General features: G+C 46.9%; 2 protein-coding genes across 4 annotated transcripts in view; one reads left to right on the plus strand and one right to left on the minus strand.

Moving 5' to 3' along the window:
* Positions 1-4395, plus strand: part of efna5a (ephrin-A5a) — a 29749-nt gene extending 25354 nt beyond the window's left edge. For 2 of the 3 annotated variants that reach the window (XM_062477673.1, XM_062477672.1), the window contains exons 4-6: positions 169-234; positions 370-450; positions 866-4395. In XM_062477673.1, the coding sequence (XP_062333657.1) occupies positions 169-234; positions 370-450; positions 866-990 (272 nt within the window). In that variant the 3' untranslated portion in view covers positions 991-4395. The remainder of the gene's footprint in view (positions 1-168; positions 235-369; positions 451-865) is intronic. The other variant, XR_009932130.1, reaches the window with a different exon arrangement.
* LOC134033479 (complement component C6-like) overlaps positions 1-25030 on the minus strand; it is a 130308-nt gene that overhangs the window by 33105 nt on the left and 72173 nt on the right. The gene's annotated exons all lie outside the window — the stretch shown is intronic.

The following is a 25030-nucleotide window of genomic DNA, read 5'->3' on the forward strand; positions in this document are numbered from 1 at the left end:
AAGTTGACGTAGCAGATGTGGGTCTATCGACCTCTCTGTCTGTCTGACTGTCTGTCTGACTGTCTGACTGTCTGTCTGACTGATTGTCTGTCTGACCCTAAATACCTTGGAACCGACATACAGACCCAATTTCACCTCCTAACCTTCCTGTCTTCCATGTCTCCACAGCTTCCACCATCGCAGACAACGGGAGACGCAGCTGCCTCCGACTGAAAGTGTTTGTCAGGCCAGCCAGTGAGTCCACGTCTGTCTGAACAACCTGCCTTTCTGTACAAGCCCACCAGCCAGCCTGCACAGCAACGTCTAGACAAAAAGCAGAAACAGAATTTGAATCTAAAAAATGTGCTTTGCTTTTTTCTTTTGTTGCAGACAATTGTGTGAAAACTGTGAGTGTTCATGACCGGGTGTTTGACGTCAACGACAGAGTTGACAATTCCCTGGAACCCAGAGGTTGGTATTTTATGAAGACGTACTGTAGTACTGACGTACTGTGTGTGTGTGTGTGTACGTGTGTGTGTGTGCACGCGTGCTCTGTGTGTTTATGTGTGTGTTTTGGCGATTGTGTATGTGGCTGACTGGGTGTGTGTGTGTGCCTGACGCTGTGTGTCTGGTTCTGTGTGTGTGTGTGTGTCTGGTTCTGTGTGTGTGTGTGTGTCTGGTTCTGTGTGTGTGTGTGTAAAACATGATCTAAGATTATCCTGGAGGCTCAGATTTGTCCATTGTAGTAGGAGAATGGGGCCTCAGTCACAGGGGAAGCGGATGTGATGACAGGGCCACAGTACCAGCATGTGAACAAGGACCACAAGCTCTGCATGCTTCTTATCCTCTCTTCCCTCCCTCTCCCTCCCTCTCTCTCTCCCTCCAGATGACACCAGTCACGAGTCCGCCGAGCCGTCCCGAGGCGACGTCAACGCTGCGGGGCGAGTCCGGGGCCCCGCCCTCCTGCTCAGCTCCGCCCTGCTCACGCTGGCGGCCATCTTGTCTTTATAGCGCCCCCAATTGGACTTCACCACGGACTGTCCTGATTGGACCACAGCCCCCCCCTCCCCCGCGCCCCCGCTCCCCAACCCAACATACAACGTGTCCCCCCCAACCACCCCTCCCCCAAAAAGGAGCACTTTTTAACAGACAATCTCTCTCTCCAAGCGTGAAGGAGAGAGCTAGATGCCAGCTTCTGTGATCGATGCTGTCCTGTGGACTTAGTTGTGAAGGATAGAACACCCTTTTGAATCTGACAAGTTGTTTCCCCTCCCATAGTATACAGTTCTGTACACTCAATGTATAAACAAGCACCCCCTCACACTCGTTGATCCATGTCTGTAAGGTAAATCAGTCAAACAGGGAAAAGAGCCTGTTTCCCACACGCTCCTGACAGACCTGGCGTGGTCGTGAACACCACAAAGTCTTACATCAGAGGACTGTTGGGGGAATTTCAAGCAAACCTTAAGACTGACACGACCAGCCAATCACAAAGGGAACCAGGCTCAAGGTGGCGGACACACTAGCCAGTAGGAAAAGGAGCCACGGTTCTTGCTCGTGTGCGTTGCCGTGGAGAGGTCTGCTCCGGTTGTTCTCCTGCCTTTGAAGAGTCCATTAGAAGTTCCTCTCAGGTGATGCGGTTCAATTCGATGACTCAGAGACAGTGAAAGACGCTCTCTCTGAGATAAACAACAAAGACATCAAATAAAAGCACTCATGTTACATTACTTTCTGTCCTGTTAGGGGATTAGCAATCGATTAATGTATTTTTTTTTTTTATTGAATCACATAATTCAAGTGTAGCAGCCAATACGGTTGTATATTTGGGAGCAGCGTGGGTGTGATGATATTTTGGCAAATGTATTTTCCTATTTATTGTTTTAAGTCTCTCTTCTTCTTCTGTGGTGTTTGCGGAGGTCCAGTCGTTGTGACCGCGGCAGAACCACATCAGAAACACTCGAAACCAGAAGTCTCTCTTCTTCTCTGGAACACTTGGTTTATATTCCACTGTGCTCATGTAACAATTGAGTTTGGACTCCAAATTGAATGGATTGTTGCGTCTAGCAGAGACACACAGAGGAGTGAGTCAGATTTGTTACCAGGATGTAGGAGTGTAGCATACTTTAACTATGTGTGTTTTTAACTGTGTTTGATGATAACACACACTATTAGCCCATTTTACCAGTCACTATTGTTACTTTTGCTATTACTCACTGACATAACCTTTACAAAACTACAATTATGTACATAAAGACAAATTCCAGACGAATTTCAGGGATGACATCATTATTAACATGAATTAAAGCCGTTTGATTTTGATCCTAGTCATTTTGAATGGGGAGGTTCCCCTCCTACAAGCAGCACAGTGTGTCCTTGGCTGGTCAGGATGCAGTGAGGACCAACCCACAGGTCCCAACATTGGCTTTAGCCAATAATCTAACATTGGTTAACGTTTTTCCCAACATTGGTAAAATATTGTTCGGGCAAGATTATCTCCATGTCTCTGTGAAGTTGTCCTAACATTGGTTAAGAGTTGTCCCAACACTGGTTAAATATTGTCCAAACATTAGTAAAAGATTGTCCCAACATTGGCTAAAGGTTGTCCCAACATTCCTGAGAAGTTGTCCCAACGTTGGTAAAAGACCCTAACCCTATCCAACATTAGATAACAGTTGCACCAACATTGGTTATAGCTTATCCCAATGTTGGTTATGGGTCGTCCCAACTTGGCTGAGAGGTTGTGGCTGCGCTGGGGACAGAAGGGCCCCTGGGGCAGCTGGGCCAGGCTTGATTTAGACAAGCTCTTTGATGTTGTCAGCAGTGGAGTCAATTCAGACCACCTACTGAGAGACGCATGCTGGATATTTCTGGAATGAAAGATCGACCACCAGTGAGAAGGAGGAGGGAGGGGGAGAGGGGGAAGGAGGAAGAGAGAGAGGGAACGAGAGAAGTGGAGGTATGGACAGAGAGAGAGAGAGAGGGGGAGAGAGAGAGAGAGAGAGAGAGAGAGAGAGAGAGAGAGAGAGAAAAGGAGACGGAGAAAAAGAGTTTGAGGAAGAGAGAAGAGGGAGGGGTGGAAGGAGAGGAAGAGAGAGTCTTCCTGGTGTCCTTTTCAGCCCCAGGGTAAGATCAGCAGAGAGAGAGAGAGAGGTGTCTTGTTCACCGCAGGGGTAACTCTACCACCAGTGGGTCTGACTGAGCAACACAGGGCAGAGAGACCCAGGTGAGATCAATAGTAATGGGGCTCTCAAACACAGGAAGACGGTCAATATTTCCCTCACTCAAGAGATACACAAGCTAACACAACCTCTCAGCAAAGAAGTGCACAGGAAGGTATTTTCACCAAACGCTTTGCATTCTGGGATCTGTGGTTTTCAATTTGGTGTCCGGAAATTCACGGTCATGGACGTCCTTCACTGCATCCAGTCAACACCGGGATAACACACACGTGTTGTTTCATGGATACCGTGTATCCAGCCGTAGTCTATCATGTACAGTGTTAGGGTTTTACACGACTCCAGGGAGAGCGTTCGGAGTTAACCAAGACACGTTGTTAACACTCTTAACAGGAGGAAAAGATTTGTTGTTTGATATCAAAAAACGGCTTCATTTTTTATGTATTTTGTAAGAGGAACACGATCGACGTGGCAGTGTTGAACTCAGAGATCACCGTATGTGCAGTAGTCGTGTCAGCTTCCCACACTTTTTTACTGCTGATCAAGAGGTCGCAGGTTCAAATCCCGCCCCTCACCCCCCCCCCCCGTACGTCGCACACCAACACTTGTGTGTGTTGAGGAGAAGTGTCCTACATTGGAAGTGCTCTATAACCATACTCACCCCTGCCCCAGACTGCCCACCGCTCTGCATCCTGCCCCCTGTTTCTGCCAAGCTACGCAGTGTCTGCATCCTAAACGTCCTATAGGTGCCTAATGTTTGACGTCTTAGTTGGGTTTCGTCCCTGTGGGTCCTTCAGATCTTTCACGGTTTGAGAGTCTGAGAACGACAGTAGTTCTACACACCATGTATGTGCTGTGGCGTCGGTTGGATCCGGCAGATCCAGCGCCTACTTTTTGTAAATCTTGTTCAGTGTTGTTGGTTTTCACAGTGTGCTTGTAGGAATTGGGCAGATTTGAGTCCCATGTTCCATTTAAACATTGAAGGGATGAGTAAGATGGAGAAGCAGAATGGAATATCTGTTGTTGAGCTAAGTTTTTTTTTTTTACTGGGTTTGGACCATAGTACCGTATAGCTTGAACCTGACACCACTGTGCCCCTGTCATTGTACCCCTCACCCCTGTACCCCCTCTCCTGGTACCTCTCACCCCTGTACCCCCTCTCCTGGTACCCCTCACCCCTGTACCCCCTCTCCTGGTACCTCTCACCCCTGTACCCCCTCTCCTTGTACCCCCTCTCCTGGTACCCCTCACCCCTGTACCCCCTCTCCTGGTACCTCTCACCCCTGTACCCCCTCTCCTTGTACCCCCTCTCCTGGTACCCCTCACCCCTGTACCCCCTCTCCTGGTACCTCTCACCCCTGTACCCCCTCTCCTTGTACCCCCTCTCCTGGTACCCCTCACCCCTGTACCCCCTCTCCTGGTACCCCTCACCCCTGTACCCCCTCTCCTGGTACCTCTCACCCCTGTACCCCCTCTCCTGGTACCTCTCACCCCTGTACCCCCTCTCCTGGTACCTCTCACCCCTGTACCCCCTCTCCTGGTACCTCTCACCCCTGTACCCCCTCTCCTGGTACCCCTCACCCCTGTACCCCCTTTCCTGGTACCTCTCACCCCTGTACCCCCTCTCCTGGTACCCCTCACCCCTGTACCCCCTCTCCTGGTACCTCTCACCCCTGTACCCCCTCTCCTGGTACCTCTCACCCCTGTACCCCCTCTCCTGGTACCTCTCACCCCTGTACCCCCTCTCCTGGTACCTCTCACCCCTGTACCCCCTCTCCTGGTACCCCTCACCCCTGTACCCCCTTTCCTGGTACCTCTCACCCCTGTACCCCCTCTTCTGGTACCCCTCACCCCTGTACCCCCTCTCCTTGTACCCCCTCTCCTGGTACCCCTCACCCCTGTACCCCCTCTTCTGGTACCCCTCACCCCTGTACCCCCTCTCCTGGTACCTCTCACCCCTGTACCCCCTTTCCTGGTACCCCTCACCCCTGTACCCCCTCTCCTGGTACCTCTCACCCCTGTACCCCCTCTCCTGGTACCTCTCACCCCTGTACCCCCTCTCTTGGTACCTCTCACCCCTGTACCCCCTCTCCTGGTACCTCTCACCCCTGTACCCCCTCTCCTGGTACCTCTCACCCCTGTACCCCCTCTCCTGGTACCTCTCACCCCTGTACCCCCTCTTCTGGTACCTCTCACCCCTGTACCCCCTCTCCTGGTACCTCTCACCCCTGTACCCCTTGTTCTTCTCCCCCTCACCCCTAGACACACGTGCCCCTGTCCACCCTCACCAACCCGCCTAAAAAATCTTTTTGTACTGGTCCAACTCTCTTCACCGCAATGTTCTGAAATCTATGTCACACAGAGGCCATTGTTTGTAAATACATGTGTTGGAGCAGCTATGACTAACAAAACAAAAAAAAAAAATGATTTAATAAAAGTTATTTGTCATTGTTGTAATTGCTGTGTCTGTGGAATACTCCTTTCGCTATTTGTTATGCAAATTAATCCCTGGTTCGCTTTGTGAAATCAATTGGCTGTCAACAAAAAAAGACCCCTCCTTTTTTGTTCACCACATCATTTGATGAAGGCGGTATGGCAACTGTCAACAGGCAGAGCCACTGCATTGTGCTGTCTATTATTCAGACATGATAATCAAACTGTCCTACTACAGGAAGGCGAGTGCACAGCTGTCTCTGCGAGCTCAAGTTAATTCACAAATTGAAAAGACCACAGAGACTAAACAGCTTCTATCTGTTCTGTTGCAACATGCAATCCTCTGAGGTAGCGTTAGCTCTCAGGCTCTCTGCCAAGAAGACGCCCTCCTCTCTCGTCTCTCCCTCCCTCTCTATCCCTCCCTCTCTCTCCATCCCTCTCTCTCTACCCATCTCCCAATCTATTCCTCCCTCTGTCCATCCATCCCCCTCTCCATCTCGTCTCTTGAGCCTTTCTCCTTATCTTCCGCTCTCGATTCCTCTGTCTCGCCCAATCTCCTTCTCTTATCTTTCTGCCTCTCTCTCTCTCTCTCCCCCTCTCATCCTCTCTATGTGAGTCTAGCACAACAGTTTGAGACATTGACACCTTTTCATAAACATTTACATCACGCTGCATTATCAGTCATGTGGCGGACGCTTTTATTCAAAGCTGCATTCAAGCAGGGACGTATCTTCTCCTATCCAGAAGTCCACAACCTACCATGGCAACCCATCGCCCAGTGAAAGGTCATGAGCAGACAGATTTACAGCTGCGAGGGCAAGACAGCATCCTGGGTTTAACTCAGACCCAGCAGAGATGCCGTAGACAGACACAGGAGTTGTGTCGTTGTGAAGAAAAAGCAGTTTGAGAACAGCCAGGCTTTCTGTGACCTTGTCTTGTCTTCTTAGACAGCGACACATAAACCTACCCCCAGGCTCTGTGTAGACACATACACACACGGACACACACACAAACACACACACACACACACAAACCCAAACACACACACACAAACACACACACACAGACAAACACTCACTGCTATTCTCAGACACCGCAGTCCTCTGGAATGTTAACTGGAAGACAGATTGTCATTCACTTTTAGAGTAGCCATGAATTAGCCTTCTCTCAACTGGAAATGGACATACAGTATGTTCTCTAACAGACTCCTCTCTGAAGGCCCAACGTAGGGGGTCTACTGGAGTGGGTGGAGCGGGGTATGGGTGTAGCTCAATGGTAGAACAAAAGGTCGGAGGTTCAAATCCCCACCCATTTGTGGTTTCGGATAAACTCGTCACAAAATGAATGCGTTATTCAGCATAGCTGAGGTCATAATCCATACTGTACCAAAGCATACTGTACCAAACTCCTGAAAGCCAGCCAGCAGGTAGAGAGATCATGTACTCCCCTGTCTCATCACAAGGTGATTAAAGGTGCTTAAACGCGGACTCTTGTTCTCTTTAACAGGCTTAGTCAGAGAGATTTTTGCTTTGCTGTCGCAGGGATCAGCTTCAGACAACGAGCCCCAGCTCGGGTGATTAATAAAGAGCCGTGTGTGTCCCGCATCCCCAGACAGTGAGCTTCATTCTGTATGATCTGCGTAAGCCTGGATTACATTCGCCGTATGAACACGGAACACCACAGAGACTCAGAGAGAGAGAGAGAGAGAGAGAGAGAGACAGGGGACACAGGGACGATGGCAGGGGAGCGAGGGGCCTCCGAGGAGGGACAGAAGGAGGGAGAAACTTGGGATGGGGGAGGAAGGGAGAGAGGAAGGCTGGGGGAGGGAGGCTGGTGGTTTTCCAGATGAGCCCCGGGAGCTGGTTCCCGTCCCTCTCTCCGTCTGCGGCCAGGCGTCCTCAGCAGATGTCTCCGCTGGACACAGAAGGACGGCGCGTTCGGGGACTCAGTCATGAGAAAACGTGTCACCTTGACAACTGTCTGCCACACAAAGTCTGGCTGCCTGATGTTAGGTCAAGGGGATGACTGTGGGGCACTATGACACAGAGAGAGAGAGAGAGAGAGAGAGAGAGAGAGAGAGAGAGAGGGTGAGGGGGGGGGGGGGGGGGGAGAGGTGAGGGAGGGAGAGAGAGAGAGAGGGAGAGAGAGAGGGAGAAAGAGGGAGAGAGAGAGAGAGAGAGAGAGAGAGAGAGAGAGAGAGAGAGAGAGAGAGAGGGAGAGAGGGAGAGAGGGACAAAGAGGGAGAGAGGGAGGGAGAGAGAGAGGGAGGGAGAAAGAGAGAGAGAGTCTGCACATGTGTGAAAGAGAAGATAAGATACTAGATCTAACCATGTATTGTTGTAGCTGGTAGTATATTGTAGGCTTCATATAACCTGAAATGGTGAAATGGGCAACAGTGACATCCAGAATATTTAATAGACAAACTGACATTTAACATTCTCTAATTCCTAATCCGTTTTTTAGTCCTTAACATCTCAGTTGTCTTAAAATCTTCCCAATGCCTAGACCTCAAAAAGCTGTGTAATTATGACTCATAACATCTACAGCACTTTAATCCTCACAGCTTCCTCTGAACTCGGCCCTCTTTGATGTCTGATGACTCCAGCAGACAAGCGAAGGAGGACGAGGAGGAGCGGAGGAACATTACCATGCCAACCATCTCATCTTTTGAAGAGCCGACCTTTGAGCCTTCATGGCCAACTGACAGGAAACTTTAATGACACGTAATATTGTGTTCATTTTGCGGACGCTTTTATCCGAAGGGGGAGTTCGAACCTGAGACCTCTTGATCCACAGTCAAATGCTCCACCACTGAGCTAGACCCATCCCACACAGCCTCCTGGCCGTCGCTAGCCAGGGATGTAATACTGGCCTTCACATAATAGACCTCACAAAGGCTCGCTGGCCAATTTTAGGCCCTATTACTGAAACGAAGCCCTATTCAGTTTTATATAGTCCATCTGCAACTCTACTCATAACTCTATTAATAAGATTGAGAGGGGTTGAGTATGTTCTATTCATCCCTCATTCTCTCTCTCTCTCTCTGGCGGAGATCGCCCCAAGCTTAATGGGATTTCAGAGAAAGAGAGAGGAGAGAAAGAGGGAGAGGTACAGAGAGGGAGAGAGAGTGAGAAGAGAGAGAGAGAGAGAGAGAGAGAGAGAGAGAGAGAGAGAGAGAGAGAGAGGCTGTTCCAGGGAAAACAGAGAACACAGCCCTGCAGCTCCTAGATTGACTGTGGCCTAGTTGGATTGACAAATCTATATTTCCGACACGTGTCTGATTGTGTAGGGACAACATTGTAGTTACATAGGTCACTTTATTATGATTTGGTGGGACAGTAAGTCATTACACAAGTGAAATGGGTATGGGGGAGGTTGGATGTTCCAGGGGTGGATGTTAACATTGATATTTTTCGGTGACACAACCTTCAACTGCCCCTTCATAACATCCACAAGCCTTGAGGAATCACAGTACAGTAAACTCTCAATTACGCCACCCCAACAGCACCATGCTTTTACGCAAGCAAGCCAGGGCACGTGGGATAGCCGAGTCCTCCAGGCTAGAGCAGCAGGTGTTCCCGCCAGCCAGGGGCCCCCAGGGGCCCCAGCCAGCTCCCGGGAGCCCACTCACAGACAGGACAACAGCACAGCAGCAGTGAGGAAACTGCCTCCACAGCCCCCGTCTGCGCCTCTGCAGGGGTGATACAGGGGTAACTGGGACAGAGAGTGGTCTGTGTGTGTGTGTGTGTGTGTGTGTGTGTGTGTGTGTGTGTGTGTGTGTGTGTGTGTGTGTGTGTGTGTGTGTGTGTGTGTGTGGCTCTGCAGTACACTGATATGTGGGTGAGTTCGGTAAGTTGAGGTCATGGGTTTTTGTTAGTGTGTGTCAGAGTGTAATTAGAATACAAATTGCTGTGACTTTGTGGTGCTGGATGTTTTCAAGCAAAATAAACTACAGTCACTCACACGCACAAACACACACACACACACATACGTTTCCTTTCCATAAGTCTTGCATTCCTTCCTTTGTGGTGAGGAATGCAAGTGAGCTCCCAGTGTTTGACATTCCTGTCTTTTATAAGGCTGTTCCTCTGTTAATTAGGGCCCAGGCTTTTACTGCTCCCTTAATTAGCACAGCTTTACAGTTTGGTGACACCTGGTCACAAAGTCAGAGTGGAGGAGGCAGAGGTTGCGTCTCGAATCACATACTTTTACTTTTTTACTATTTTCTACTGCAGCTGCTCTTACACAGTACGAGCTGTTGCATGCAGAGTGCACACAACTGGGGCCGGGTCTTGAACCGGGGCAGAGGTTTGCGTTAGTCCGCTATTGCAGCGTGGTCTCTGCAGTCGATGCCTCTTCCACGAGAGGTTGGAGGTCGAAACAGCTGGAAAAGCATTAAAAAGCACTGAGACATTAAATCTTTCGTACTTTTTAATACTTATAAGTATGGCAACATGGGTATTGGCATAAAAAATGGTGTGGTATGAAGACGTACTAAATGTTCTGTTATGCTAAATAGTCCAATAGTATGGGGGAGACAGCCAAAGTTACTGTGAGAGCTCTTGTCCTGCCAGGAGACTGCTGGGGAGTCATGGCCAGGCTAGCACACAGATGCTACATGGGATGATGGATGAACTAATACGCTCCATTAGTCTGCTCGCTGCCACTCACCCGCCGTGCATGCTGGGAGACTCAGGGACAGGATGGAAAGAGCCAATCAGATGTGAGAGGGAGGAAGAGAATCTAAAAGAGGCGAAGAGAAGTTTCTGTCAGCTCTGAATGTTCTGAATTCTTGAAAAATATGATACTGGTACATTCTGGGTTAGGGTTAGGGTCTTTCCTCTGTGGTACAGGTCATCTCAACATGTCTACAGCCACATAATAGAACTCAGCTGGGTCTACTGAACACATACAGTGTGCTTCCTGTCCACAATCACTTTTTCCACTGGCTGTCAAAGAGCCAGTGGATAATCTAAACTCACAGAGGCGAGCGAAAGTGAATATTTGTTTTGGCTTCAAATGTGTCGGGCAGAAATTAGGCATGTGTAAGAATAACAGTGGATGTCAGAGTTCTGGAGCAACGCTGGAAATGTCCCATTTGGGAGAGGAGTAGAGTGAGGAAGTGTGTGTGCGTGTGTGTGAGTGTGTCCGTGTGTGAAGAGGTTGGTAGCCTGCTGCCAGTGGTGTGGTAGTTAGTGACTGTGACTAGGTCAAAGGTCTTGTACATCCTTACAGTAATATTCCTCACAGTAAACTCCCCTCTCCCCCACTCATCACAATTGAAAAAGCTTTCGGTTGTCCAATAAGAATGATGACTAACAGGGATAAGTAAAATGTATGTTTAGTTTTCTGCTATATTTATTATGTTGTAAACTATCTCAAAACCAGTAAAGTGTGTGTCTCGTATTCACATTCCAAGGTTCGCTAATAAAGAACTTGCATTCATGAATGAAAACCCTGAAACTTACCAGGAAATACAGTATTTGTAGCTACTCAGGAAATAGAACATTAGTAAATAATCCAATATGTATTTCAATGAGCCAAGTGTGATTCTCGGAGCCAGTTGGGCTTCCTCGCACCAAATATGTTGTAAATGAGCCTGTTAATATCTTTCCCTGGGTTTGGACTAGGCCAAAGCTGCCTCCAATGGACCATAGCCTGGAGATGGGCAACGGTTCATAAGCAAAACTCTGGGGAAAAAAGCAACGTTTCATATATGGGAAAGGACTATTCATCACTGTTCTGTGTGTGTGTGAATATGTGTGTGGGTGGGTGTGTGTGTCTGTATGTGTGTCTCTTTTGCTCTCACTCTATCTCTGGCTCTCTTCATTTCGCTGTTTTCTCACAGTCAGTGGTACTATCGTTGATGATCTGTGCAGCCACTGAATAGGGGAAAAAAAACACTAGGAAAGTTTCAAACAGGGGAGCTGAATGATGAATGAGTGAACTATGGCAAACCACATGCGGACAATCACAGAGCTCTGACTCTTCCAGGTCAAAGACTGAGATCTTGAACACACAACCGAGGTCTTCCTGGCCCTCCGTGCGAGGTGGGTTTATATCCACCAACAATTTCAAGATCTGGTATCACCGTGGTCTCGTGTTCCTTTCATACAGCCTCGCGCATCAGGGGTGGTAATGTAAAGCTGGACTCACAATGCGCACTATCAAAAATGCGGTTGGCGCATTGTCAAGGAGCTAACGTAATGAGATCTAGGTATTGGGAGTAGGCTCCGGTGAGACGTCCCCTGCCAAACGTCTGAGGCCGACCGCGGGTCAACCCTTCCGTATGATTTATGTTCTTCTTTATCAGATATAATGAGCCTTTTCACAATTAGCTTTAGCTGCTATCAGAAGCCAGCGCTCGTGTCAGCCATGACCCGTGCAGCTGCCTTTTAACGACGCCGGCCGAACCCCGGGTTTCTGTTTAATGGGCGGATATCGCGGCTCCGTTCGCAGCCGCAGCTCGTTATGCCATCTCATGAGAACAGCTTTCACCTCCTCACGGAAACGTACCGGTGCTATTTTTCTCCGTCTCCGCATTGCCACGGCCCTTTCAAGAGTTATGGAAAATCACCTTTTCAAAAGAGTTTTTTTTTTCGCTGACTGCAGGTGTCAGTGCCATTCGTGGGCATTCACATTTAACCGAGCACAGCATGTCTGTCTAACCTCAATCAGCGTCATAGCCTAATCAAATGCTATAGCATTACCCACCAACCTACCACCACCCACGAAGAGCTGGCGAAAAAGTCAGCTCCGAGTTACCGCACTTTGAGCTGCAATTCTTGTATGAAAAGTGCTATATAAATAAAGTCTTACTTACTTACTTACTACTTAATTAGTGTATGACCGTGGTGTATAGTTCTATTCAGTTTGAGAACTTCATGAATGTGGTATTTAACCAGGCCTGAAGCGGGGTAGAAACATCTCGTCACCCGCCTGTTTCAAAGCAACCAGGCCGTTTTGAGAGACAGTTAAATTCTGTGGTTTTACAGCATATGGTCTCTCCCACTGGCATCTCCAAGAATAGAGCAGTCAGAATTGGTCTTTCATGTTGATTTTGAACGTGAAATGCGTCTCACGCTTCTTTCAACTGATGAGAAATGTTGGAGTGTTGTCGGCGAAAGCGTGCTGTGATAGACAGGCACTACTGTGCGGACGCGATTGCGGGCAGTAGTTTTGATTACAGAATAATCTCTAGACCACATGCAGGATTATTTTTGTTAATATTTTTTTACTGTTCCAGAAATATCGCAGTTTATTTTCTGAAGGATCGACCTTCAGCTTGGCATTTAATGCCATGCTTCATTAGTAGAATCCCAAGTGTTGCCTATATTCAGATGTAAACGGCTCCCCTTGTAAAAAGAAAAAACATAATAACTGCTAATTTTCTAAAATAGCCTACAATCCTCCCTCCCAAGCCTTATAAAAACACAAATAGTTATAAAACTTTCCATAGAGCCATTTTGAAAATTGAACTTTAAACACTGACAAAACTAAACCGTTTCCAGGAAGTCTTCCAGTGGAGTATTGTTTCACATGATCGAATGAATATCTCCAATTGCTTCGGGCTCCCAGCATGCCTCATTACATGGTGCCTACAGAGGAAGACTTCTTGTTGTACACAAAGGTTTTGTTTTTTTCCTTGAAATCCTTGCTGCCTACGTGTTACTAACATTTTGCTTTAAGTTTTTATATTTTAAATCTTTTTTTGCTATACTGATGCTGTGCTCTGATCATTGTTTGCTATAAATCTATTGCTATACTGATGCTGCTGTAACAAAACAATTTCCCTTGCGGGATCAATAGTCTAGATAGATAGAGTCTATCTATCTATCTATCTCTCTCTCTCTCTCTCTCTCTCTCTCTCTCTCTCTCTCTCTCTCTCTCTCTCTCTCTCTCTCTCTCTCTCTCTCTCTCTCTCTCTCTCTCTCTCTCTCAATTCAATTCAATTCAATTCAGCTTTATTAGCATGACAGTCATTTCAACCGTATTGCCAAAGCAAGACGCACAATAACAGACAACCATACATCAACAACAATATTCAAACACAACATAAGGAACAACAGTCTGTATCGTCCGGAACATGTGGTAACAACAAAGTGTCAAGAGCAGAAAACAACAAATCGAAACAAAAACAACCTAAGTAAATAGCTACATTGAGATGGACAACACATATTACAAATAGGATTTCAAGGCTGGTCACATTACATTCAGGTTTTCCCTGATTTCATGGCACTCTTTTAGAAATCGTCCAGATAGGGGGGCTGTGTGTCCCTCCCCTAAGAGCACTTTTAGCTTTTCATTATCAGACAGTGTGGTGAATGATGGTACAAGGGATTCAAATTTATCAAAGAAATGCTGTCTGGTATGTCTGTACCATTGGCAGTGTAGTAGAAAGTGCATCTCTGTCTCTACCTCACCTGTAGTACAGTGGCCACACACTCTGGACTCTTCTGGTAACCAGGTTTTCTTATGTCTGCCTTTTTCAATGGCCAGACTGTGGTCACTGATCCTGTATTTGGTCAGGATCTGTCTCTGTTTTACGTCTTTTACAGTATAAAGATATTTAGCCAATTCATAGTTTCTGTTTAGGGCCCGATAGCAACTTAGTTTGTTTTGTTTTTTGGTTTGGTTGTTCCAATGTTCCAGATAGGCCTTTTTTGTTTGTTGGACAATTTGGTTTACTCTGTTTGGTGATTGTGAAGCAGTGCTGGTCTGAGATGGGGCAATGTTAGGTGTTCGTTGGTTAATTAGTCTCATGACCAGCTGACTGAAAGGACTCTTTTGGGGGTTAAATTCTTGGGTTTTCAGTGCTTCAAATTGCAGAGTATCTTGGGGACTTAATTTGAGATGTATCCAGAATTTTAGTGATCTTTTTTTGATGTTTATAATTAATGGATATCGGCCTAATTCTGCTCTGCATGCATTGGTGGGTGTTTTCCTTTGTATATTCAATATAATTCGACAGAATTCAGCATGCAGGGCCTCTATTGGATGTTTGTCCCATCTAGTGTAGTCATGCTGACTGAGTGGACCCCATACCTCACTGCCATATAGAGCTATTGGTGCTATTACGCTATCAAATATTTTAGTCCAGATTCTAATTGGTATGTCTATTTTATGGAATTTTTTTCTAATTGCAAAAAAGGCTCTAGAGGCTTTCTCCTTCAGCGCATTCACTGCCAGTCCAAAGTTTCCAGAGGCACTGATTTTGATCCCCAGGTAGTTATAGGACAGGGTGTGCTCTAGTGTGGTGTTTCCTAGAGTGAATATATGTTTGTTTTCCTGAGATCTGGGCTTTTTCTGGAAGATCATTATTTGAGACTTTTTAAAGTTTACTGTCAGGGCCCAGTTCTGACAGTATTGCTCTAGCAGATCCAGATGCTGCTGTAAGCCCTGCTCTGTGGGTGACAACAGCACCAGGTCATCCGCATAGAGTAGGAATTTTACCTCCCTTTTATTCAGGTTGAGGCCAGGGGCTGTAGATTGTTCCAACAATACTGCTAGCTCATCAATGTAGATATTGAAGAGCGTTGGAGATAAGTTGCATCCCTGGCGAACACCTTGTCCTTGAGTGAAGAAGTCCGTTCTTTTCTCTCTCTCTCTATCTCTCTATCTCTCTCTCTCTCTCTCTCTCTCTCTCTCTCTCTCTCTCTACATGAAGATAATGCATCAGTGAACACTGAATTCTACTGTACTGTCAGGAATATGCTTTGTAGGTGTGTGTACAACAAAGGTTGGCAAGAATCCACATACTGTCACATTCAAAGTGACACAAGTTAAAAAACAAACAAGTATTTTTTGACAGTCCAGGGCATTTCCAAAGAGAGGTTGCGATTGCTGCCGCTTTGTGACACATAAACTAGCTTACTCACGTGAGATAGTTGATGCAAGTGAATTCATTCAAGACAACATACAGAAGCACATATCTTTCCCCCCGTAAGTCTTGCACATCGTCTGATGAATGGCACCAATGTGTTCAGGGCTGAGGAAAAGCATTAAACCTAATGGAAATATGATGGTTTTCTTTGCCTTTCATGTGGGTTCTCTCTACGTCCTCTTATGACTCACTCACTCGTTTATCTAATATTTCCACTGGTCTCCAGCCCTCGGCTACAACAGCCCAGAAACAGCACTGCACAGAGACCGAGGACCATCAATTATAGGACAATCAGAGACAGCCAATCATCTCTCACTGGGCTGGGGTCATGTGACTCACTACTGCATTTAGAGGTCTAATAGTGATTTAATGGACAGAGGGTTCCTCTCCGATACACACTCATATTCAGCTGGTAAAGCTACTAATTAAATAATTGACCGAATCTGTTTCAGCATAAACAGGAAGGTGAACTGCGATGTTCCTTCAAAACACCCTAGACGTCCCACCTACCTGATTCGCCCACAAAAGAAGCAGGGGTCCTTTCGGCTAAAATAGTGACGTATTCACAGAAAACTGGTATTTGTTTTTCTTCAGGGGGCGAATCAGGAAGGTGGGTCTTATAACTGTCTCTGGTAATCCCACAATTGAACAGGTTCAACTCTCTCCTTAGTTTAAATACCACCTACCCACACCATCAGATAGCTTGTTGGTGGCCCAGCTGGCTACAGTAGTGTTTAGACTAAAGTTTAGACTAACCCTACTTCAAATACTGGATTGTGCAAGAGGGAGGAAGCGATACTGCAGAGTGGTGGAATGACACCAGTGTCGTACTGTGTGTAGAAATAAGCACACTCACTGTGGACGTTCAAAACTAGTCACGCAAACTAGTCTCATTCTCAAATCATCACATCCAACACATTTTCTACTTTACAGAAATGTTCTGGTTTAGAGGTGAGAATCTTCACAGTATAGGCAGCAGTCATGTTATGGTTTAGTGGTGAGATTCTTCACAGTATAGGCAGCAGTCATGGAGATCTGGTGTCTGGCACCTCCATCAACTTCATAGTCGTGTGAATTACACAGTTAGTCCTTGGAGACGTTTAAGATGATTAAAGGTTCTGACTTGAGCTATTATTCCTCTCTGAGAAGAATGGCCCAGCACCACCATCAATTCGAGTTCTGTCATTCCTTCTTCTCCATCTACTCCTCCTTCTCACCATCCTCCTTCTCCCACTCCTCCTTCTCCCCCTCTTCCTCCTCCTCTTCCTCCTTCTCCTCCTCTTTCTCCTTAGTAGTGAGAATGGCCTAATCCCTCCGATATTATCATGCGATCCAATCAGTGAAATGTCAGCTCGCTCTGATAACTCTCATCTTCCAGCCTCTCGTTCTCTTCCTGTCTGCAGGAGGGCAGCTGGAAATCAAATTGACAGACCAGAGCTGGGTGACCCTGGCCGTTATAAGAGCAGATATTTATATCAAAGTAGAAGTTTAATTATGTTAGAGGAGCAGGCTCATGTTCTCATCACCGGCTACCGCCTCCTCCTCTTCTCCCATTTCCTGTTTTATCCTCCTGGGAAAAACCCTAGAGTGAGAGGGAAGTCACTGCAGCCCCCCCCCCTCCCTGTGTCTCCTCCTAAACTGTCCCCCTGCATCTCAGCCTTGGAACCTTTAATTGCTACGGACGTGCTGCTAAGCAGGGTTCCCAGGGTTCAGTGTGAAGAAGCTAACCTCAACTCTGTGGGGTTTTTTGAAGCTCCAGTCCTTCATTTTTCTGGAGCCTGTGTTCTGTGGCTCGTAATGTTTCTGACATACCACCCATACTGGGGTAATATCCTGAGGTCTCTTCTATCTCTGACTCCATCTGACAGTCGGTGACATAACATGTCGACCTTGCCGATGTGCAGGGGGGGCGAAACGAGAACTCTGGCACACACATGCCCCACCTGCCTTCTTACAGGCACCAAGCCAATCAAATTATCTTCCTCTAAGTGGACTCTTAATCACATCCATATCCCTTTTGTATTTATGAAAACCTACGTAGCTCCACAAATGGAGCGAGCTCGATCTGTACTCTTTCCTCTCTGCAAAAGACAAAACAGGGGACAGCAGTGTAGCCCAGTCGAGGTCATGTCTGGCCCAGACTCCACCTGCATTCCTTTCTAATCCCCTCATGTCGCTGTGTTTGCCCAGCTAACACAATTTACCTAGACTGCATTGGGCCAGGGGCAACGACTCTGGCACCTTCTCTCTGCAGGGTCCAGAGTCGCATATTAACTTAGGAGAGCCCGTCACATGGAATTTGGCTATTTTCATTTTTCTGCCCTTGTGCCTCTTGGATAGCTTCCCAGACAGTTATGTGTTTCTACAGCATTACTGTGCGGACCAGGGCTGCCCTGAACTGAAACAACAGGCCGTTCAGACTTCCAGTGTTAGACGAAGGCCATTTATCAGCTTTTCTCTACAGCCTGTGGATGAAAACAAGACCAGGGGATGTAGGGCTAAAACACTTTGAAATATTACTCTAAGTGAAATTAATTTGGGGTCTGCCAAGCGTCGGGTCCTCCCAGGTGTTGGTGGTGAAATACCATCTGCTTCATTAATTGGAAGTTATTCCAGACGATTACCGATCCCCCGAGGACAGCGAGTCTGGATGCCCTGGCTGCATATTGAATATCCCAAGTAAGATGCTTCACCCCTCGGGCTTCGCTCTGCTAGGCCTCCCACCGCAACCAATCGCACATTGATTATCAACAGTTCAAGGTAATTTATGCGCACGGATCAGGTCTTGTTGCAGGGTAGCGTGTCATGGGAGTGGAGAGAGAGAATGCATCGTCCTGAGGTCCCCAAACAATGTGCACAGCTAGTCTTGTCCTTTCTCTCTCTCTCTCTGTTTATCGTTTGGAAATCGCAGCGAGAGCGATATTCCTCCCTCTCTACGGCGAGAGCGCTAGGCCTTGAGCTATTCCTCTCGACAGGGGAGGTCGTCTCCTGCCAGGCTGTTATTGTTAATGAAAATATGTTCTTAATTAAGCTGCCTGCTGAGATAAAGGTTAAATACCTGAATGAATATGTCATCTTATTTCACCGATTCACCTTACATTTACCATTTACATTTAGTCATTTAGCAGACGCTCTTATCCAGAGCGACTTACAGTAAGTACAGGGACATTCCCCCCTAAGCAAGTAGGGTGAAGTGCCTTGCCCAAGGACACAATGTCATTTGGCACGGCTGGGAATCGAACTGGCAACCTTCAGATTACTAGCCCGACTCCCTCACCACTCAGCCATCTGACTCCCTTATTTGAAAACTCACCGTATGTAAAAGAATATAACAATAAGCTACAAAGGGAACATATTCTTTCACTCTACAGGGACGACCAATAACCTACATCAGATGACCATTGTGATTTCGAATATAATCTAACAGATGAATAATATAATACTGAACACAACCTATCATATGAATACTATGTTGTTGAACATGACCTATCAGATGAATGTTGTGGCGGAATGGTTTTGCTTCTCTGTGGGCCCTCACCTCCACCTCATCACCCTCTCCAGGCATCGTGGGACCTGTCAGAGACCATTCTTCTGGTCCCCCTACTTAGCCCGGCTGCCCCGACCTGTATGACCCCACCAGGGGAGCTGTGGCCCTGGCCATGGCCCCAGGCCCCTGTCACCCCCATCACCCCCTTCATCCCACCTCCATCACCCCGGGGCACTTCTCAGTCTCTGGGCATCTGTTCGTCGGAGCAAGGGGGTGGTTTTCTATGTGTATAATGTTATCCCACACTATTTCACCCCGACATCCACCTCGACTCAACCGCCCGCCCTCCCCCTCCTCCCCCCCCCACACACACAGACATACACACACACCCTCCCACCTTGCCCCCCCCCCCCCCACTCTCTCCTCCACCCTCCACTTGTAGAACCCCGGAAGGAGGAAATTGACAATACCGTGCGCCGGTATATAAAACCTGATTTCCCTTGCAGTGTACCTCTAAGGTTTAGAATGCCCCTCCGTAGAGGAAGTACACATGAGGAGCCTCATTTAGGAGAGAGTGATGGATACTGTCGCTCTGACTCCTCATTGATAATCAATGTGATCTCACGGCAAACAACTAATCAATTCTACAGATCCCCTAAATCATTGTGCCTGTCTGTGAGCGTGACTGATAGGGACACCTGTAATTGGATTCAGACTGTGTAACAACAGAACAGGAAGGATGAGACAATTATATAGAATGGTAATGCACAGGATGGCAGATTTAGACAAACTCGTATTTTTTCTGGAAGAAGGAGTGAGGTGGTGGAAGGTGGGGGGAGGAGGGGAGGGGGGGGCTGTGTGTATCTGAGGTGTTTTATTGAATTTACTGGGGTGTTTCCTTCTCCCAGCCTCCATCTCTCACTCTGTGTGCTCCATCCATCCATCACACACACACACACACACACACTCCCACACGCACACACACGCACGCACCTCCACCCACACTGACACAAGCACACACAACCCACCTATACCCCCCCCCCATACATACCTACACCTCCCTTCTCACACACACATATGCACACACTCCTACAGTCCCCCCCCCCACACATACACACACACTGAAACCCACCACCATTCCCCTACACACACACACACACACAACGCACACACAGTAGTGCTTCCAAAATGATGGGCTTCTCTCACACACCCCAGGGGCCAGTCGACCCCTGTAACAGATTAAATCTGACACTGGTGACCGAGTCTGTCAGGGACCAAACACAAGGAGAGAAGAGATGGCAAGTTTAGAGTGACGGCCTAATTAGGGATTTCCTGTGTGAAACCTTATTTTCATATTTACTTCATAGTGTCAAAGGCCAAACACCAACCTAACAGCTTGCATTGCTAACACACACACACACGCACACACATACAGACACACACACGCACAGACCCGCACTAACACATGCTCACATACAGACAGACATACACACACACACACAGGTGTACATACTGATTTATATTACAGTAAGTGGGTACTTTTTGCTTTTTCACCACTGGTTCAAGTTACCACCACATTGTAACATTGGCAGTGTTGCAGGTCTGTTAACAGTAACTGAAGTTTTTGTCACCATTCAGCAAAGAGGAGCACCCTCTACTGACCAACTTAGGAGTTGCACCTTTATCTTCATTTTCATTTCATTAGATTTATTTAGCAGACGTTGTCACTAAAACGATGTACAAATAGTGCATGTAGAACATACAGCGGGAGATCGAGGATCAGAATTGATCAGAGTTCTGCAGTTTTTTATCGTCAGAGTCAAGGAACAGTTTGTATTTATTTTACGAGCCACATTTCAGACGTCACGTCGGCGTTTCGTCGCTTCTATCCCTGTAAACGCTGCGTTGTGCTTTGATGTCGCTGCTCCAAAAATTCCTGGGTTTTTCATTTTGTTCTGTGTGGCACAAAATAAGTTGGACAATCCTGCTCTGGAACATGATTCAATAGATACATTTGTCATGCCCCATGAGAACGAAACTGTGTGACACTAAAACAGACTTCAGCTCACATAAAAAATAAATTTAGCAAGAGGCATTCTTAGGTATTGACCCAGTATCTGTCCCACAGCGAAAACTTATTGTGAAACCCAGGCTTGTATAACTAGACATGTTGTTTTCCATGAATCATGTACTGTCCGTTTCCTGTCCTATAGTTTGTGAGTGATCTCTCCCTGAGGGTAATTACAGCCTCTACGGTTTTCTCCTGCGATTTCCTGTTCTGTGAAATTAGTCCTTGCTAAGTCCATTTATCATTCCATTACCACTGTGGTGCTGGTTAAATATAGGCTCAGGGTTGGTGAAGTGGGGAATGTACTGTACCTCTCTCCTGCCAACAACAATGTCAGGCCAGTCCAAGATACTCTGGCTCTCAGTCTCATGACGGCAGCATATAAAAAACAGCCTTGTGCTCGTATATTAATAACAAAAAGCCCTAATGTTCACAAGCCTTGGTTCAATAAGTACAGCTGAAGTGAATGAGAGGTTTTGTCACAAAAACACAGAACCCCAAAATCGTTTGATAAGCACTCAACAAGTATCTATTCCTACTGCTCAGCGGTCATGTGCGGTAGGGTTTCCATAACCGTGATTTGGATGGAGCAGGTAGGCAGCCGTGGGCACACGTTCACAGAGAGAGAGAACATGCATCACCCGGAAGTCTTCAGAGTCGTGGTTATAAACGTGCATGGATACAAGTCATCAGGGTCTTTGTTGTAAATTCAAGTCCAGATTTATGGAGCTTTGTAAAGGCCCAGGAGGAGTACACAGATCTCACCTCCCCTGAGACTCTGTCTCTCACCTCCTGCCCTAAACTTACATGATGCCTCATTAAAACGAGAGTTCTAATACCGCCTTCCTTTCAGAAAATGTTTATCCTGCGAGGTCATTAAAATGCAGTTGAGCACTTTCACACCCAGTTCAGTGAGGAGGTGGGTTGTGGTGCCATAAAGCATATGTCTGTGGCATGTTTGGTTTCAGGGCCCAGCTAGGAGGAAGCAGGGGCAGCTACAGCAACACTTAGACCTGATGTTTATTTGACAAGGTTGTCAGTCAGTGTAACACACGACATGACCTATAAACACACACTTCACCTGTAATCTCTGTCTTGTTTACACTTCAACACTCGATACTCATCTACAAATTAGTTTTCTCTCAAGGCCATGGATCCATTTGCATTTGTGTTTTTTCAGAACTCTCTCCGTCCGTCCGTCATCAGAGGGGTGTTGAAAGTGTTTATTTTGGGAAAATGCCACTTAGAGGAAATTGTGAAAATGACTTTGACCTTTGAACTGTTGTTAGGTTTAGATGAAGTCGAGGTGGTGTGAGCGGACGCTTACAAGATGGCCACCGAGGCCGTGACGGTGGGGTAACGGGGTCATGTGTTGTGGGAAAATGTGAAGCAGGAAGTGAGCGCCGATGGGGGTCATGGCAACGGGTCCTGACAGGGCAGCCCTCTGGTGTCTGGAGCTCTGGGTCCTGGGGGCTCGGGGTGGTGAGGGCAGGAAGGTATGGGAGAGGGCGGTTCTTGGGGGTGGGGGGGTGAGAAGATTTGGGGAGTTTTTCCTTGTCTTCACTGAATGTTTAGGTAGGTTATCGCTGCTGATCTGTGGGCCTCTATGCAGCTCATTGTGACATAAAAAAAAGCAACTCAAGGGAAATTAGATTTTAGTTTATCTGTGTGTCGGGGTGTGTGAGGAGGAGGGCAGGGTGCAGGGAAAGGGGAGTTGTAACGAACCGACAGCCACAGTGTTCTGGAAACAACCCGTTACCATGGTTACCCCGTGTTCCACCGTTCCTCACCTCAGCAACATTTAAGCGATTTCCCAACTGACAAGCCGGGGCTTCGAAGTCGTCTCCACTGCGGAGCTGCTTTCATCATCCACCTTGAAACAGACTCCTCATCTCCTCTATAAATGAAATGAAGGAGGGCGTGGCCGTGCACAGAGCATCGCCGTCTTCCCAGTAAATGTTATTACTGGTCTTATCGTGTTTCCTCTGTGGTATCTATGTCCTCACTTCCTGCTGGGCTCTAACTCAAACCACGTTTGCTCTGATCCCGACCGTTATTTATCCATTACCCCAAGATTCATCCTGCCTGGGAACCTCTCTCTGACCAGCACGGACAGATCACATTTTATTCATTTAGCTTTTATCTAAAGCGACGTACAAATATGGCGTGTAAAAAGCACAGCGCAAAATCAAGGAATGTTTCTGGGGAAAATCCTGGAAAACAAAGAAAAATCTACAAGTCTAAAACTAAATCAGAGTCTAAGAATATCAAGGACCAGCCCGGAATGGGACACTGCTTCCCTGGGTTACTCCCAGAACTGGGAGAAGACACTCCACAGGTAGTTCTCCTGGGGGGGTGGGGATGGGGGATAGGGGGGGTCTAATAACGTCCATGTGAAGTCTACTCCACTGTGTCCGCTGATGAAGAAGTATGTTTTGAGTTAGACCCCAGACATAATAAACCAACATAAAAGCTTATGAACAATCCAGAGACGTCTGGTTAAAAAACGAACGTAAAACGATATACCTTGCACAAACATATATAACAGTCTGGTATGTTACAGGGTGCCGATTCTGTAGGTTTACATTAACTTAGAATACGGTGTTAAAATGGCTATATTTGCAGAAATATAAGGAATTCACTCAACAATGAAATCATTGTAGTCCCTTAGGGCCGCTGAGAGCCAGGGAACAACCTCCGGCGGCCGGCAGAGACTGGAGTTAGAAAGAGCTTTACAGCCTTGGCGACATGCAGAGGTTGAGTTCTTCATGGTGTACCCAAGCTTGGACAAAGTGCTGAAATATGAAGCATTGGAACCCAGAGCGGCATAGAGAGAGAGAGAGAGAGAGAGAGAGAGAGAGGGAGGGAGAGAGAGAGAGAGAGAGAGAGAGAGAGAGAGAGAGAGAGAGAGAGAGAGAGAGAGAGAGAGAGAGAGAGAGAGAGAGAGAGAGAGAGAGAGAGAGAGAGAGAGAGAGAGAGCATATCTGCAACAAGCTCTGGGAACCCACGAGAACCAGACAAATAAATCTTCATAACAAATCGTCTGCCAGACACAAACATTTGCATCGGCTTTAGGATCACTCATGTGGGGATGGTGGCTCGTTTTGACTCCTGTTTCATCATGTGCCCATGCCGCTCTGTCGCTGTGCAGCCCTGGGATCTGCAGTTAGCAGAAGATGATGACGATGAACATGATGATGACGGCGGAGGAGGTGGTGGTAAAGATTATTATGATGAGGACGATGACAATGTTGGTGGTGGTGATGATGATGATGATGGTGGTGGTGATGATGGTGGTGATGATGGCAATGATAATGACAACAGGGAGGATGATAATAATAGTGAGGATGATAATAGCAGTGAGGATGATAATAATAGTGAGGATGATAATAGCAGTGAGGATGATATAGCAGTGAGGATGATAATAGCAGTGAGGATGATAATAGCAGTGAGGATGATAATAACAGTGAGGATGATAATAGCAGTGAGGATGATAATAACAGTGAGGATGATAATAACAGTGAGGATGATAATAGCAGTGAGGATGATAATAACAGTGAGGATGATAATAGCAGTGAGGATGATAATAACAGTGAGGATGATAATAGCAGTGAGGATGATAATAGCAGTGAGGATGATAATAACAGTGAGGATGATAATAGCAGTGAGGACTTCAGCAGTGAGGATGATAATAACAGTGAGGATGATAATAACAGTGAGGACTTCAGCAGTGAGGATGATAATAACAGTGAGGATGATAATAACAGTTAGGACTTCAGCAGTGATGACCATCACAACGGTGGGAACAAAAACAACGATAATGACTGTTCAGTTCAAACATTTAGTTCCTCGACCAGGAATGATCCCTTCATTTGTGTCTCTGTACCCATCCTCTCCTACTGTGCTTTCAAGTATGACTCACGGACGACCTCCAGAAAGACACTGACCGACTTATGCGGAAGCAAATGAGACCCGACGTTTTCATTTTCTCCTCTGAGACAAAT

The sequence above is a fragment of the Osmerus eperlanus genome, chromosome 14 (genome assembly GCF_963692335.1).
Source record: "Osmerus eperlanus chromosome 14, fOsmEpe2.1, whole genome shotgun sequence".
NCBI classification, from domain to species: domain Eukaryota; kingdom Metazoa; phylum Chordata; class Actinopteri; order Osmeriformes; family Osmeridae; genus Osmerus; species Osmerus eperlanus.